We start from the raw sequence: 16,282 nt of genomic DNA, 5'->3' as shown, positions 1-16,282 counted from the left end.
CAGTGAACTGCAGCCCACTTGGCTGCCTGTGCTCTGGAAATGCAGGGTATCAGGACCATTGGTTGGCTCCTGGGGCCCTAGCTCCTTAGTGCTCCTAGCACCCAATCCGTTGCTTTGAAAGCACTTCTCTGCATAGTGGGGTCATGTGGGCCTGGATTCACTGGCCTGCTGAGCTGACAGAAGTAGAAGAACTAGAATTCTGAGCCAGAGGTGGGGCCATATGCTACAGAGTGCCCTGTCACCCAAGAGGAAGAAGCGAATGGGAGGGAGTTATGCTTGCTTCTCGCTCCTCTTCTTTGGTGACTTAAAACAGAAAAATAACTGTACCAAAAATGCAGTGGCTTGTTAGAAGGTTAATTCCAAATGAGAACCACCAGGGGTGGAGAGTTTCTAGCAGAGTGCTGTAACTAAGACAACAACGGGCAAAAAGAACAGATTTGCACATTGATCTGGCTGTTTTGAAGTTGCTAAAATACATTGTAGAAGAGATCCCTTAAATTCAGAATATCCTGTAGGAGCTAAGTAGCCCTGGCAAAGCCGTTGCTCTTCCTGTGCCTGGCGTTTGCACCAGCCATGAAGACCAGCTGGAGGAACTGGAGGCATTGGGTGACTGTTCAAGCTCTAGGTGGTCAGAATCATCTGAGGAAACTAAATGTCCTCCTAAGAAAAGCCTGGAAGCTGAAGGGTGTTTGAGAAGACAGGGAGGGACCTACTACCCAAGTTGGCTGATGGTTGTGAGCAGCTGGGGTGCTTCCTGGTGATTGACAAGCTGTGTCTTGCTGTCCACAGGGTCAAGACTGACAATCCCATGTAAGGTGTTTCTGGGAGCTGGCACACCCTTGAGCACCATGCTGTGGTGGAAGGCCAACAACACCCATGTGGACAGCGCCTACCAGGGGGGCCGTGTGACCGAGGGACCACGCCAGTAAGTGGGAGAGAGGGTTCTGTTCTGAGATCCTTGTAGACTTCACTTTTCCTCCTGGAGACATTGTCATATCCTGCTCCTCAGTGTGACCCACACGGACCAGGCGGAAAACAACTCTTGTTGCTTGCAAACTGTTGAACTGTCAGAATTTTAAAAGTTGAGCTTTGCTGAAAATTGTGTTGAGAGTCAAACTTTGTGTATCACTCTTTGAGAGTGGACTTACAGATCTCTAGCTGATATTGATGTTGCAGTTGGTGGCTTTTGCAGTTTGAAGACATGTTTTAGAACGAACACACCTCTATTCCCTCTCTGCAGCACTATTATTGCCTATTTCTATAAAGTCCATCGAAGTCTGTAACATAGCTACAGTGTCTGTAGCGTCCCTTCTGTTTCTTGGGCAACTGAGGACTGTTGCCGTCTCTGAGAGAGATTAATTATAAAAGAACAAATTCCATTTCCATAGCATTCATCTCTAGACAATGTTTTCACACCGTGAAACTAGAACAATTAGACCCTGTCAAGGGGAAGCATTTGCACATGCAAAGAGAGATGATTCAACATTGCACAGTGTAGTTTTAAAATCACACTTTTGATACTCTGAATTAACCTGACCTTTTGCTTGACACATTTTTGTCCTTTTTGGAAGGCTTATCAAAAAGAAATTCTTTCTGTGTGCAATTTACTGGATACAAATTGTGTGTGGTTAGCTCTGCTCCCAAGCCCTTGTTGCGAAATACTTGGCCACAACCAAATGTCCCATGTCAGCTTACTCACACCATCTATTTACTTAAAGCTGATACTTTTTCCTTATAGATGGAGCAAAAATAGTCCTAGCGGGGCCCCTCAGTGATGTTTAGATATGGTGAAGTAGCTTCAGCTTCTTCTAACATCACAAATGGCCTCTCTCTCACCTAGAGCTGTTCTCCCCGTCCGTGAGCAGCCCTCTGATGTCCTTGAGCAGCCAGAGTGAGAACAGAGAACAGAGGTGCAGGGCTGGAGTCCTGGAAACCCCCTACTCTTCAGTATGCAAATAATTTATCAATGAGGGAGTCAAATTTCCCCAGGCTAGACATTTCTGTCTCCAAGGCTGGATCTTTGTTCATCAAGGGCCTTATTCGATGACATTTGCCATTATGCAGACCAAGCTGGCTCCTGTAGGTTCCCATTGTAACAAATGTCCCTATGACAGAGACCAGTATCTTCAATAATTCTCTGACCTTTGGAAGCAGACTTAGAAATTCTCCCAAATGAGTAATGAATACAGTGGCTCGAGCTCCTACCCTCGGGAAGTTGGAAATCACAATGGGCACTTCCAATCACACAGGACTAGCTGTCTATGTTGTAAAAGACAAGCTTGCCTTTGACAAACTGAAAGCAAGGGACTGCTTCTTCCCTCAGGGAATATTCCGAAAATAATGAGAACTACATCGAAGTGCCATTGATTTTCAATCCAGTCACCAGAGAAGATCTGAACACGGATTTTAAGTGTGTGGTCCGGAATACGTTGAGTGTTCAGACACTACACACCACAGTCAGAGAAGGTATGTATTTTGGGCACACTGAAGGGAGAAACAAAATGTTGAAAATTCTACAGATGCTAGATAAAGCTTCTTGTTCTCTAGACAGTAACTCTAGAAATTGTTCAGCTTTGTCCATCAGTGGGCAGCTGAAAGCAACATTCTCATTTTCATTTGTAAGTTTTTTTTTTTTTTTGGCTAGGGTAGAGCTGGACTTTGGCAAATCATACTCAAAAAATTTCAAGGCAATGTGAGTTTTGGAAACCAGATAAAACAGTTACGTAATAAACGTTTACATACTCTGTGTCCTCATGTGGTTCTGTCTTAGCTCACTGGGATTTTCTCCCCCTCACATGGCCTCTAGAAGAGGTGGATCGCTCTTAATCTTGAAGTTCAAAACTTCATCAGCAAGAGCTGAGGACTGGGACATACCCAGGGTTGAGGGCAACTTTAAGGTCAGCGTCTTTAGACAACAGGAAATAAGTACAAGGCAATAGCCCAAGTAACCCAGTGTCCATTTAGGGACATTTCTAAAAGATAAAATGAAAAACAGCCATTATCAGTTTTGTCCAAATTGATTTCTTCTTGATGTTTAATCTTGAACAGGAAAGGGAGGTGCCTGTATGCAGTTTCTGTTGACAGCCAGGCAGATAAAGCAGAGGAGCCAAAGGGATTCCCAGGGCAGGCTCACTGGGATCAAAGAACCAGAATTCGCCCCACACCTCCCACTTTGCTGGGGAGGTGGCTGCAGGCAAACTCGAAAGGCAATGGTTTGGCCAAGCCCGGAGTAGGGAATGACGCTTACGAGACACCACGACCTTGGTGTCAGGAACATACTTCCTGAATATCAATGCACATTTATCAGGACAAACAAACTCTAATTTTTTCATTTCTGTGAATCTACACTGGCGCGTCCTGTTTTACAGCCAGGGACTGTCCCGTGCTGACCTGCCTTTCTTCTCCCGACAGCCTCTTCCTCGTTCTCCTGGGAGATTGCACTGGCCCCCCTGACGCTGGTCTTCTTGGTGTTGGGGGGACTATGGATGCACAGGCGGTGCAAACGCAGAGCTGGAAAAGCATATGGTCTGACTATGCTGAAGACTGGCTGCCAAGAATTTCCAGCCTACCCAAGTACAATAAAGGAAATGATTTAATGCCAACAGGAACCATATCCTGTCTTATGGAAGTGCTGTGCCTTTCTGATGGCTCCTGCTTTTCCTCAGCTGTTTAACAGAGCCACTGTCAACGGTGGGTTTGAGTAGGCGGCTGAAGTCTTAGGTTCCATTATTTTTCTTGCAATCAACAGCAGGAGCAAACGTGCACGTGAGTCTGAGCCTGAGGAATTCTCTACCACTTGAGATCTCTTGAAAAGAATGAGATACCCTTGGGCCTGACTCCCCGTGGCAAACATCTGAAATGAGTTTTGAAACTCATTCACGCATTCAAATTTATTTTGGCTAGGCTCTAGGAGATGTTGTAGAAACGGAGAAGGGTAAGATGTAGTTTGCCTTTCAGGAAGACAGAATTTCATTTTGAGCCCGGAAAAGATGATTTAGAAATGCCAAAGTGTAAGAAGCAATGAGAGTTGCTGATTTTTTTTGAAATGGTGATCCGAAGGATAATAATTAATATAGAATGGATTGGGCAGTTAGCCTGATGGCTAAGAGGCTTGTTGAGATGCCGGGACTTGCTTCTCGACGCTTGTTCCTGACTTCTGCTTACTTCTGAGGCATACCTGGGAGGCAGCAGCGATGGCTCAAGTGACTGGGCCCCTGCTGCCCATGAGGGAGAACCAGATGGAGTTTCAGGCTCCTTGATTCTACCCCAACAGAGCCCCAGCTCTTGTGGGCATTTGGGGGAATGAAGAGCAGATGGGAGCTTTCTCTATCTGTCCTCTCCCTCTCAAATAAGTAAATAAATAAATAGATTAAGAAACAGCAGTGTGAATTGTTGATACACACAATGGACCGTACTGGTGTGCTGAGAAATAGACCCAACTTTTAAGCATTCTTCTGAAAATGAAGAAAAGGGAAGAGCATTGACGTAATTGTCTACAAATTGGAAAAAAACATAATCAGGGCCTGCTTGGTCTCATGCATCAAAAGACTTTTACATGGGCAAATGGGTTTAGGAAAAAACATTGAATGGCAAGAAAACTAGCATGGCTCTCTCCTCCACTTATTTGGGTGTGTGTTCAAACGGGACCTTCTCAGAGGCCTTTCCAGACAAATACCTCCTAGGGCCGGCATTGTGGCACAGTGGGCTAAACCGCTGCTTGCAATGCCAACATCCCATATCCAACCCCATATTTGGGTCCCAGCTCCTCCATTTCCAGTCCAGCTCCCTGCTAATGCAGCTGGGAAAGCAGAAGATGATGGCCCTGGGAGACCCAGATGGAGTTCCCGGCTCCTTGCTTTGGCCTGACCCAACTCTGGATGGATGCTGTGCCCATTTGGGGGGTAAACCAGAGGATGGAAGATTCTCTCTCTCTCTCTTTCTCTCTCTCTCTCCAGTTTTCTCTCTCACTCTTTCAAATCAATAAAATCTTTCAAAAAAAATAAGGTCACATCTCCTTCATTCTCACTTTGTGCCATGGTAGCTCCTAGTACCACCAGACCTTCTGTGACAGACACTTGTTTATTTTCTATCTGTGTTGGCCCCCTGAATGGAAGAGCACAGCACTGGCCCCAGTATCTTGAAGCAGGCATTTTATATCTCTTAGTAGAATAGAGGAAAATAAGACTGTTGAGTGTTCACTGAAGGATTGCAAGAATAAGGATTGATGGGATTCTGTTGCAACTTTTGCACAATAAAGTCATAAAAACATGATTTAAAGGAAATTGTGTCAAGTCGAAGGATTATAATGGCCACAGACAGAGTTATTCAATGTTGTAAGAAAGGCATCGGTCCTAGTCCATTTGGGCTGCTAGATCAAAATATCATTAATTTATTTTTCACATTTCTGGGTGTTGAGAAGTCCAAGGTGAAGGCACTGGCAGATTTTCTGTCTGGCAAGGGCCTGCTTCCTGGATCATAGACAAGGCCCCTCGGGAGTTAATTGCCTCTCAGGGCCCCACTTCCTAATACTCTCATAATGGAGGTCAGGTTGCAGCAGACGAGTCTGGGGAGGACCCATTCAGACTCTGACAGCAGCATCCCCCTTGCAGACAGAAGAAAGCAAGTAGGGAATTTGCAGAAGAGACTCCTAGAGGAACACCTGGGAAAATGAGTCAGTAATCACCTGTGAGACCAGTGCCTTCAGACACTTCAGCGAGATCAAGGTTGCTCTGCAGCTGTCACTCTCACACACTGGAATTCCATTTTTAACTTGGTAAGGGGAAGTGCAGCAGTACTATGTACCATGCCATTGGGGTGCAGGGGTCTTCTTGTCCCTTCTTGCAAGAGCCAAATAGGTGCATCCCTTCCCAACTCAGCTCAACGACGTTATATTGGCAACTTCAAACCAGCCACTGTGGGAATATTTACACCAGAGAAATTGGCAGATGCCACAGATCAGCAGTCCCTTCCCTAGCATGCAAAGTCAGTCAAGGATCAGAGAGATACCCGGTAGTGCTACTTAGGGGAGATTGTCTTAGGAACTAATTCAACAAAAGAAAATGGTGTTATGAAAATCTGATGAAATCTGGTGAAGTTTATTAATGGCTTATGAAAAATTATGCAGCCAATTATCAATTATAATTAAGAACATCATTAGACAAACACAATGTTAAGGGAAAATTGAATTCTTTTGTACGATTTTCATGGTAACAGCAATATTCAAACATTTGGACAAACAGGAAAATTAAAAACAGACTTTTCAGACTGATTTCTTGGGCTGAAGTTCAAGCAATGCCAAGGGGTGCCTCCGTGATCCTAGGCAAATCCTTTCATCTCATAGTATGTCCATCTTCTAATTTGAAAATTGGGGATAATGGCAGTAACTATTTAGTCATAATTTATAGCTTTATATTTTATGTTTTTTTTTTTTTTTAAGATCTACTGTATTTGTTAGAAAGGCAGAGTTAGAGAGAGAGAGAGAGAGAGAGAGAGGTCTTCCACTTACTGGTTTACTCTCCAAATGGCCAAAATGGCCAGGGCTGAGCCAGGAGCCAGAAATTTCTTTTGGATCTCCCACGTCTGTGCAGGGGCCCAGACACTGGGTCATCCTCTGCTGCTTTTCCCAGGCCATTAGCAGGGAGCTGGATAGGAAGTGGAGCAGCTAAGATTGGAACCGGCACCCATGTGGGATGCTGACACTGCAGTCCTGGGTTTAGCCCACTACGCCACATTGCCGGCCCCATTACGTTCTATTTTTCTAACTATGGTAACCATTTAGTAATCAAAAACCTAGGAGGAGTAAACAGGAATAAAAGCGAGCACGTTGTTTAGAACAAGCCCTAACAATCTACACATGGACCAAATCCATCCGCCCTCTGTTTATGTAACTGAACTTTTATTAGAATGTAGTCATGCCTATTTACATGTCACCTTTGGCTGCGTTTGCCCTTTGAAAACGACTGAGCCATTAAGACAGGAAAAACCTAAAATATTTAGCATCTGACCCTTTACAGACCAACCTCTGGTTCAGACCAAGACCACGGGCTGTTTTTGACCTTCACTTTCTTGTTCCCCCGTGTTGATCTCCTGTCTTCTGTCGGAAGGAGGCAGAAGTAAGCGGGGACAGGCCGAGGACTCTGAGCGCCCTGGGGTGGCAGTGTCAGCACGACAGGAGAGGGGAACAAGGTTGGAGATGACGGACTGGACGAGGACACGGCACACTGCTGCTCTGGGCGCCTCTTTCTTTCCTGCAACTTGAGGACTGTGTGCCCCAGGTCCTCATCTGCCTTCCCTCCTGGGACTTGCCAGGGCTCCGTGGTGTCATCCACCTGCTGATTCCTGCAGCTTCAGCAATGACCCAGGAAAGAAGCTGACTGACTGCAGGTGGAAGAGAACCAGCAGTGGCTTCCCAGAGCCCACCTCGACTGCGTGGGGCTACACATTTCCTCTTGTTCGCCATTTTGGAGCGGGGAGCTGTAGTTCTAGAAAAAGGGCAAGGTGGTTGGGGAATTCTGAATGCTGGCTTCATGCGCATGTCAAGGGATACGTGTGCTATTGGGATTGCAACTCCTTTTTTTTTTTTTTATAACGAGTTGTTGTTGTTTTAGCAAAGAATGGATGATATCTAAGGGGTGTTTCAAACTTATTGCGAAAAGATGGAGTAAAACTGGTCATGTCTTGATGACTGCTTGTGCTGGTGATGGCTACATAGTGCTTTCTTAGGCCATGCTCCCTGCATTTGTGGGTATTTTTCACATTTCCACAATAAAGGTAAAATAGAATGTTTTTCATTTTACATAGTAAAAACAACCCAAATACCCACTAGACTGGAAATAGGTAGAAAAACATAAACCACTACAATGAGTAAGTAAGCTACAGGTAGCAATCTGGGTGAATCTTAGAAATATATTATTTAGCTAATAAGTTCTAGAAATGTTTACTTATAGCCTGATTTCCTTTTATATAAAGTGACAGTTAAAACTAAACATTCTCTGTCTGTCTCTCTCTCTCTATATATATACACGCACACAAGTATTTATGAGTAGATATGCAAGTATATGTACATACACCTTTAGTTAAAATACAGACTTTTCATGCATATGTTCTGACATATAAATGTATATGTGTATATGGATATGGTTATGTCAGGTGACAAGTGAGGGAAGATGTCCGTTTAACCAAATTCTTAAGTGTATGTTGTGTTAATGGATTATTGTCATTTATTGTCAATAAACAGATTATGGACCAACGAACAATCCTTCAATGTGTCTTGAGTAAAGGATTATGACTCACTCAATCCTGCACCTCTCAGTCCAAATTAAACACAAAAAGACACAACCAAATGAAGCCAGGTGCTTTCTTTCCCTAGTGTGGTTGATCCCATCTATCTTACGTCAGTACCATTGTTCTAACTTTCCGAAGGTGGATGTTTTCTTCACACCTCTACAAAGTCTTGGGGAGGGGGACAGTAAATAGTTTTATGAAACCTCTTTTTTCTATGCACTTCTTATAGGAAAAGCACTAGCCTTGTGTAATAAGATAATACCCCTAAAGAAGTAAAGATGACAACGGCTAACAACCAAAGGCACCAAAAATAATTTATGCATGAAAAATAATTGGATATCTCAGATATTTCAAATGCTTAGGAGAATATGAGAAGACTCTAAAAAAGTTCATGGAAAAATGGAATTACAAGGTAAGTTTAGGGTTGGTGTTTGGCCAACTGGTTAAGACACCAATTAAAATGTCTGCATCCAGTGGTGGAGTATTTGGGTTTGGTTCTCTGCTCCAGCTCCTGACTCCAGCCTCCTGCTAATGCAAACCCTGGGAGGCAGCATTGATGGCTCCAGTATTTGGGTCCCCACCACCCATGTGGAAAACTGGCATTGATTTCCTGGCTTCTAGACTCAGTGAAGGAGGTATCTGGGGAGTGAGCCAAAGGACGGCAGCTCTGTCTTGTTTCCCTCTGTTTCTCCACCTCTTAAATAATGACGACATGTTTCAAAAAAGGAATTTATCTGGGTGCAAAAATTTTGACACTCTTGCATATAAAGGGTTTTTAGAAAGTTTGTGGAAAATGAATATTATGAGAAAACATGCACATATTTTTGGCACCAAGATAAACTTACCTTTTAACTACATTTTCTGTAAGTGTTTTTTTTTTTTAATGTTTACTCTCTCTCTTTTTTTTAGAAAAAGATTTATTTATTTATTTGAGAGTCAGAGTTACACAGAGAGAGAAGGAGAGGCAGAGAGAGAGAGAAGTCTTCCATCCGCTGGTTCACTCTCTAGATGGCCGCAATGGCTGGAGCTGGGCCAATCTGAAGCCAGGGACCAGGAGCTTCTTCCAGGTCTCCCACACGGGTGCAGGGGCCCAAGGACTTGAGCCATCTTCCACTGCTTTCCCAGGCCATAGCAGAGGGCTGGATTGGAAGTGGAGCAGCTGAGTCTCGAACCGATGCCTATACGGGGTGCTGGCGCTTCAGGCCAGGGGGTTAACCCGCTGTGCCACACTGCTGGCCCCTCCATAAGTGTCTTGAAGTTCCTCTATATAGTGGGGCTCTTATAAAGTAAAGGCAGAATGTATATTTACTGTAAGGGTCTCCAGGCAGGAGCATTCTTGCTTGTGTCTGTGTTCCCAGCACCTGGCATGGGGTCTCGCCATGCAGTAAGCATTGACAGCGTCTGCTGAATGGAGAGAGAGAGTGCGTGCTACTTGAGCTTCCCAGTTTGTGTGAACAAATGGGATCTATCCGTAGCAGTCAGGTAAGTGTTCCTGCTTCTTCCTCTACTCTCAAAACTCGTGCCGGTTCTTGTCATGGCCTCCTGCCAATACTGCACCGGACACACAAACATGTGTTGTGTTTTGTGATTGTTTTCTTGTTCTTGTGGCCCCCACCTTTGGGCATCTGCCAACCGTGCCACACCTCTTTAGGGACCATTTTGTTATTGCTACTGGGCACCAAAAAGGCACTGTCACCTCACAGAGGCCATCTCTTGTAGATGGGCTGACCAGGGGACAAGCTGTCACCCCGGGATGCAGCTTCTGCCAGATCCAGCATCCAGAGCCTCCCTGTGCACCCCCAGAAGCTCCGTAAAGCAGGAGTCTGGGTTATAACTGCCCGACCCGGGGGCTCAGGCGCCAGTGTGCGCCTCGTCCTTGGCATGCCTGCAAACCCTCTTCCTCATTCTCCTTCAGCCAAAGTTGAGCAAAACAAAGCCTTCTATAAAGAAAATCCCAGAGGGGCTGGCGCTGTGGCATAGCAGGTAAAGCTGCCACCTGCAGTGCCAGCATCCCATATAGCCGCTGGTTTGAGTCCCGGCTGCTCCACTTTTGATCCAGCTCTCTGCTGTGGCCTGGGAAAGCAGTAGAGGATGGCTCAAGTCCTTGGGCCCCTGCACCCATGTGGGAGACCTGGAGGAAGCTCCTGGCTCCTGGGTTTGGATTGGCTTAGCTCCAGCCGTTGTGGCCAGTTGGGGAGTGAACCAGCGGATGGAAGACCTCTCTCTCTCTCTGCCTCTCCTCCTCTCTCTGTGTAACTCTGACTTTCATATAAATAAATAAATCTCAAAAAAAAAAAAAAAAGAAAAAAGAAAATCCCAGAGCCTACTGACTCCTGGTTCTTCAGAAATATCCCAGGCCCTAAGGGAGTCTGGGGCTATGGGTAGGAGGGAGCTACCCAGCTAGAGGAAAAGATTAGGGGAAAGAAAACTTCAGATGAAAATATATATGCCAAAAAAAAAAAAAAAACCTGGGAGGAAAAAGAAGCAAGCACAAAGAAGAGGAATCCCATATGCAAGTGTCTACAATGTGCAAGATTTTACATGTTTTGCTCAAATCAGTCCTCGAAATCTAGAATTATTGCAACCCACATTTTAGAGAAAACAAGGGGGTATATAGTTTAGCTACTTAAACTATCACACAGCTATTCCATGGTTTAAATATGAAGTATTGTTTCTGGCTTAGGCGTGCAACAATACATTTTCTAATCCAAATCCCAGAGCTCAATGTAGCTGGAGAACAGCTGGCCCCAGGAAGGGCTGGTCCATGTCAGGGTTACAGCAGGAAGGAGCAGAACCAATATTTGCTTCCCTTGGTGGGGAGGGCAGTCTGGCTACCAGGAAGAGAAAAGGTGATCAAGGCAGGAGAGGCATGCTTGGGGTTGGCTGGTTGGAATAACACCGAGGGCTCTGGGATAGAGGGTTTGTCCCGAGCTGGGCAAGTGGATTCTGGTTCATACCTGGAGAACTCCATTAAGAAGGCAAGGGGGATGGAAGCTATGGATTGCTTGGTATGCATCTGATCTCATTCATGGGATGAGTCTTTTAGGATTTGTAGGAATTGGCTGAATCTGGGATAGGCATCTTCCAGGACAAGGAAGGACTCAGGTGTCAAAGAAAGGAACTCAGAAAACCACAGGAAGTATTAGATCCATACTCGTCTGACATAGCTCATCAGGAGTTCTACAGGGAAATGAAATAGCCAAAATAAGGAACCAACAAAATAGATAAGATCCCAATTTCATTTTTTTTAAACAAAGCATACCAAATCTCCATTAAGCACAGTAGACCAACCATTATAAAATCATAAAAATCTTGAGAAGATAAGCAGCAAAAGGCTAGTGTTGCATAGAAGTGCAGTGTTGTATGTTGTAGCCTCAGTAATCCAAAATCTAGAAAGAATTTAAACCAGATCTCCAAAATTCTGAAGCTAAAGTATGCTTTTGCCCTGCCCACAGTGCATTGCTCTGTCCCAGTAAGAAATCTTCTCTGTCTAGGGAGAGATGACTGCAGGCTGGGTCGGCTTCCACCTTCTGCAGCAAACGGTGTGGCTTCTCCAGGCCCTGGATGTGGAATTGGCTTTCACATATCCCCAGTTAAATAAGTGTTTATAAAAGACTAGCACAGTTCTGATTCCACCTGCACTGAATCTCACACTTGATCTTAGCCAAAAGGCCGAGAAGCAATTGCATTGAATCTCAAAACCAGCCATTCCCTGGCCTCGGAAGCGAATTTCCCAGGCCAGTGTTGCTCCCAGAACCCAGTAGTGGGGCTGGAATCGTAGTGCAGAAGGTTGAGCTTTCTCTTGGTGATGCCAGCATCTCATGTGAGCAGCAGTTCAAGTTCTGCTGCCTCGCTTCTGTTACCCGCTCTCTGCTAATGTGCCTGGGAAAGCCGTGTAAGGGTGGCATGAGTACTTGGGCCCCTGCCACCGAGCAATGGAGATATGGATGGAGTTCTGGGCTCTTGGCTCCAGCCTGGCCCATTTCTAATGGGTTCCTAGGGTACTGGTGCTACTGGAATGGGGTCCACAAACAGAAAACCTGCAGCTCCACGCCACTCATTTCCCTTTTGTCCCTCTGAAAGGTGGCATGACGGAGAGAAGGAGAGTGAGATCTTCCATCTACTGGTTCACTCCCCAGATGGCCTCAACAGCAAGGGTGGCTTCTGTACTGTGCTCTTTTAAACTGGCAGAAGCTGCAGTCCTGCATGTTGTAGCCTTGCTAATATCCTGGGCTTCTCTGATGGGAGAGTTATTTTTCTTTTAATTATTGATTCAATCTCAGTAGTCGTTGCTGGTCTGCTTAGGTATTTTATTTCCTCATAATAATCTGAGTAAGGTGCATGTGTCCATGAATTTGTCCATTTCTTCTAGGTTATTGAACTTGTTGCATGTAGTTGTTTGTAGAAATCTCTAAAAATCCTTTATGTTTCTGTGGTGTCAGTGGTAATGTCTCCATTTTCCTCTTCAACTGTATGTGTTTGAAACTTTTTTCTTGGTTAGTCTAGCTAAGGTTCTATCAATTTTTTAAATCTTTTCAAAGAACCAGCTCTTTTGTTCATTGATTTTTTTTTGTATTTTTTTTGTCTCCATGTCATTTTTTTTGTGCACTGAATTTCATTCTTTCCTTCTACAAATTTTGGATTTGACTTGTTCTTGTTTTCCTACTTTCTTGAGGTATAGCAATAAGTTGTTTGTTTAAGATCATTCAGCTTCTTTAATATAGGCTTTGGATGTTATAAATTTCCTTCTTATATTGCTTTTGCTGTATTCCATGGGTTTGGGTATGTTGTATTTCTATTTTTTATTCCTGTCAAGAAACTTTAAAATTTTCTCCTTAATTTCTTCCTTGATCCACTGGTTGTTCAGGAGTAAGTTGTTTGATTTCAAGGTAGTTGCAAAATCTACAATAGTTTTTTACTTGTTGATTTCTAGCTTTATTGAATTGTGATCAGAAAAGATACCTGGGGGCCAGTGCTGTGGCGCAATGGGTTAATGCCCTGGCCTGCAGTGCCAGCATCCCATATGGGCACTGTGGTTTGAGACCTGGCTGCTCCATTTCTGATCCAGCTCTCTGCTGTGGCCTGGGAAAGCAATAGAGGATGGCCCAAGTCCCATGTGGGAGACCTGGAGGAAGCTCCTGGCTCTTGGCTTCAGATTGGTGCAGCTCCTGCCGTTGCAGCCAATTGGGGAGATGGAAGACTTCTCTCTCTCTCTCTCTGTCTGCCTCTCCTCTCTCTGTGTAACTCTGACTTTCAAATAAATAAATAAATAAAAGATACTTGATATGATTTCTATTCTTTTAAATTTGTTGACACCTTTTGACTACTATTAGATACATACCAGAAAATGTTGCATGTGCTGTTGTGTTCTCTGGTTGTGGAATGGAAAGTTCTATAGGTGCCTGTTAACAGTCAATTGATCTACGATACAATTTAACCCTCTGTTTCTTTGTTGATTTTCTTTTTTTTTCCTTTTATTTATTTTTTAAATTTTTATTTATATTTATTTTTTTGACAGGCAGAGTGGACAGTGAGAGAGAGAGACAGAGAGAAAGGTCTTCCTTTGCCGTTGGTTCACCCTCCAATGTCCATTTCTGATAATCAGGTGTTAAAGCCCCCTACTGTTACTGTATTGGAGTCTCTCTCTCCTTTTAGGTCTATTAATATTTGCTTTATGTATTTGGGTGCTCCAATGTTGGGTGCGTATAGATCTATAATTGCTATCTTCTTCTGCTGAATTGAACTCTTTAATATATAATTTCCTTTCTTGTCTCTTTTGATAGCTTTTGATTTGAAATGTATTTTATTTGACGGAGATATGGCTACCTGTCCTTTCCTTTGGGTTCCATTTGCATGGAATATCTTGTTCTATCCTTTCATTTTCAGTCTCTGTGTGTTTTCAAAGGTAAAATGAGTTTCTTCTAAGCAGCATATATTTGATCCTTGTTTTTTTTAAAAATCCCATTGGTCTTTTAATTGGAGAATAAAGTCCATTGACGTTTGAAGTAACTATTGACAGACACTGTCATTATGATGCTTGTTTCGTGCTTTTATTGTAGTTCATTTCTTTCTTTGTCCCTAAATTCCTGTGGTTAAGTGATCCTCTCCAAGTGGTATACTTTGATTCTGTGCTTACTATTTTTGGTAAGTCTATCTACAGATTTGGTTTTGTGATTACACGGAGGCTTACAAAAAAGCTTCTCTTGACTACAACAGGCTATTTTGCAATGAGAACAACTTCACATTCATTATAAAAACAGGAACAGAGACAAAACCCCAAGAGATAAGAAATCTTACTAGAGCATGCTACATTTGTACTCTAGTCCTCCCCACATTTTGAATTTCTGATGTTCCGTTTGACCTCTTTCCGTGTCTCCTGTCTCCTAACATTTCAATGCTGTGTGATTACAATTATTTTTTAGTCATCATAATAACTTCTCAGTGACTGACTGTTGCCTGCATGTCAGAGTCTAGATTCCTCAATGATGACAGGAGGCCTGGATTTGGTTCACAGGTTACGCTGAGTCTTAGTTCAGCAACACCCTATATAGAAATGCTTGAGTCCAAGCCCTAGCTTTATTTCCAATTCCAGCTTCCTACTAATGCACACCTGGGAAGCAGCAGGTGATGGCTCAACAAGTAGGGTCCCTGTTACCCATGTGGAAAGACCTTGACTGACTTTGTAGCTCTGAGTTCCAGCCTGACCCAGCCCCAGTTACTGCAGGCATTTGGAGAGTAAACCAATGGGTTGGACTTTCTGTTTTTTTTTTTTTCCCCTCTCACTGTCTATCTGCCATTCAAATAATAAACATTAATTTAAAAATATGTCTGCCAGTTGAGATAGAGTAGTTTTTAGATTTTCTAGTTCTTGTTGGAATTCTAGAACATATTCTTACACATCAGGAACCAAAAGCCTAGACATCTGGGGCATAGCATTTATGCAATAAAACAAAGAATCTCTGCACAAGAGAGGTACTTATTTGAATTAGCACAGGTAGTAATAGAAGAAGCAATAAAAGGAGTATTGAGGGAATTTGACTAAGTTTGGGGCTACCGTGGAAGGTGGGGTGGACTGGGGCAAGGAGGCAACTGTGTCTCGATCTCTGGCTGGAGGTGAAAGAGACTGCAAACCTCACATGAAAACCTTTGGAGCCTGTGGGTTATGTAAGCAAGATGGGAGGAAGACAGGCTTGAATAAGCCTCAGCAACCCCAACGAGTGATAGAGGAGCTCTGAAAAGTTCCTAGGCTGCCCTTGAAGAGCAGGTGCCTCACGAGCTCAGGCACTTCGACATCCACAGCACAATGTGCAGTAACCAGGTCAACACCCATCCCTGGGCAGCTCCCTCTGTGGGCAGCACAGAGGAGGAAAGGGGAGAGACAGGTGGAGAATCTAGTTTAATCTTGAACCACAAGTAAGATTGGAAGGACCCAAGTTATTTTGAACTGGAAAGACTGACCTTATCCACAGAGCAGAAGTGGGATTCATGAGCTAAGGTCAAGTACAGAGAAATCAAGTTCCACTTTGGTGTAACTCTGGCTAAATGTCATTGCTGTCCTTAATCTGGTCCCCGCAGCTCCTGGATGACCAACCAACCTAGGCTGCCGATGACTATTCTAGTTTCAGCACAGAGAGTCCTGCAGCCTGAGAAATCTCCCAGTCCCAGGCAACCAGGATGCTGGTCTCCCTGCCTGGTCCTCATATAGCATGTTTCTATGACATCCCAGCTTTATTTTAAGTGGAGTGAGGGCAGGGACCTTGTGACATTGAGACTCTGCTCATTCAACCAGCAGAAGTGAATGCAGTTGCACTTGCGCTGAATTCTGACAGATGAGAGCAAATATTAAACAAATAATTAAAATACAGTGTGATAAAGAAAAATGTAAACCGATGCAGTGAGAGAATACTTCATGGGGCTGATGCCATGATGCACTAGGTTAATCCTCCACCTGTGGCACCGGCATCCCACATGGGTGCCACTTCTAGTCCCAGCTGCTCCT

The 16,282-nt window shown here is 44.0% G+C and overlaps 1 protein-coding gene across 4 annotated transcripts in view; it reads left to right on the top strand.

The window, feature by feature from the left end:
- Positions 1-4,382, top strand: part of IL1R2 (interleukin 1 receptor type 2) — a 35,885-nt gene extending 31,503 nt beyond the window's left edge. For 3 of the 4 annotated variants that reach the window (XM_017339459.4, XM_008253249.5, XM_089327454.1), the window contains 3 exons: positions 790-925; positions 2,324-2,466; positions 3,412-4,382. In XM_017339459.4, coding sequence (XP_017194948.2) covers positions 790-925; positions 2,324-2,466; positions 3,412-3,596 — 464 coding nt within the window. In that variant the 3' untranslated portion in view covers positions 3,597-4,382. Of the gene's footprint in view, positions 1-789; positions 930-2,323; positions 2,467-3,411 lie in introns of those variants that run through there. The other variant, XM_089327455.1, reaches the window with a different exon arrangement.
- Positions 4,383-16,282: the final 11,900 nt, after the last annotated feature.

Source organism: Oryctolagus cuniculus, chromosome 2 (genome assembly GCF_051225735.1).
Source record: "Oryctolagus cuniculus isolate XC-2025 breed Fujian yellow rabbit chromosome 2, ASM5122573v1, whole genome shotgun sequence".
Classification (NCBI taxonomy): Eukaryota; Metazoa; Chordata; class Mammalia; order Lagomorpha; family Leporidae; genus Oryctolagus; species Oryctolagus cuniculus.
The sequence above is the reverse complement of the archived record's forward strand: the minus strand, read 5'-3'. Positions and strand labels throughout refer to the sequence as shown.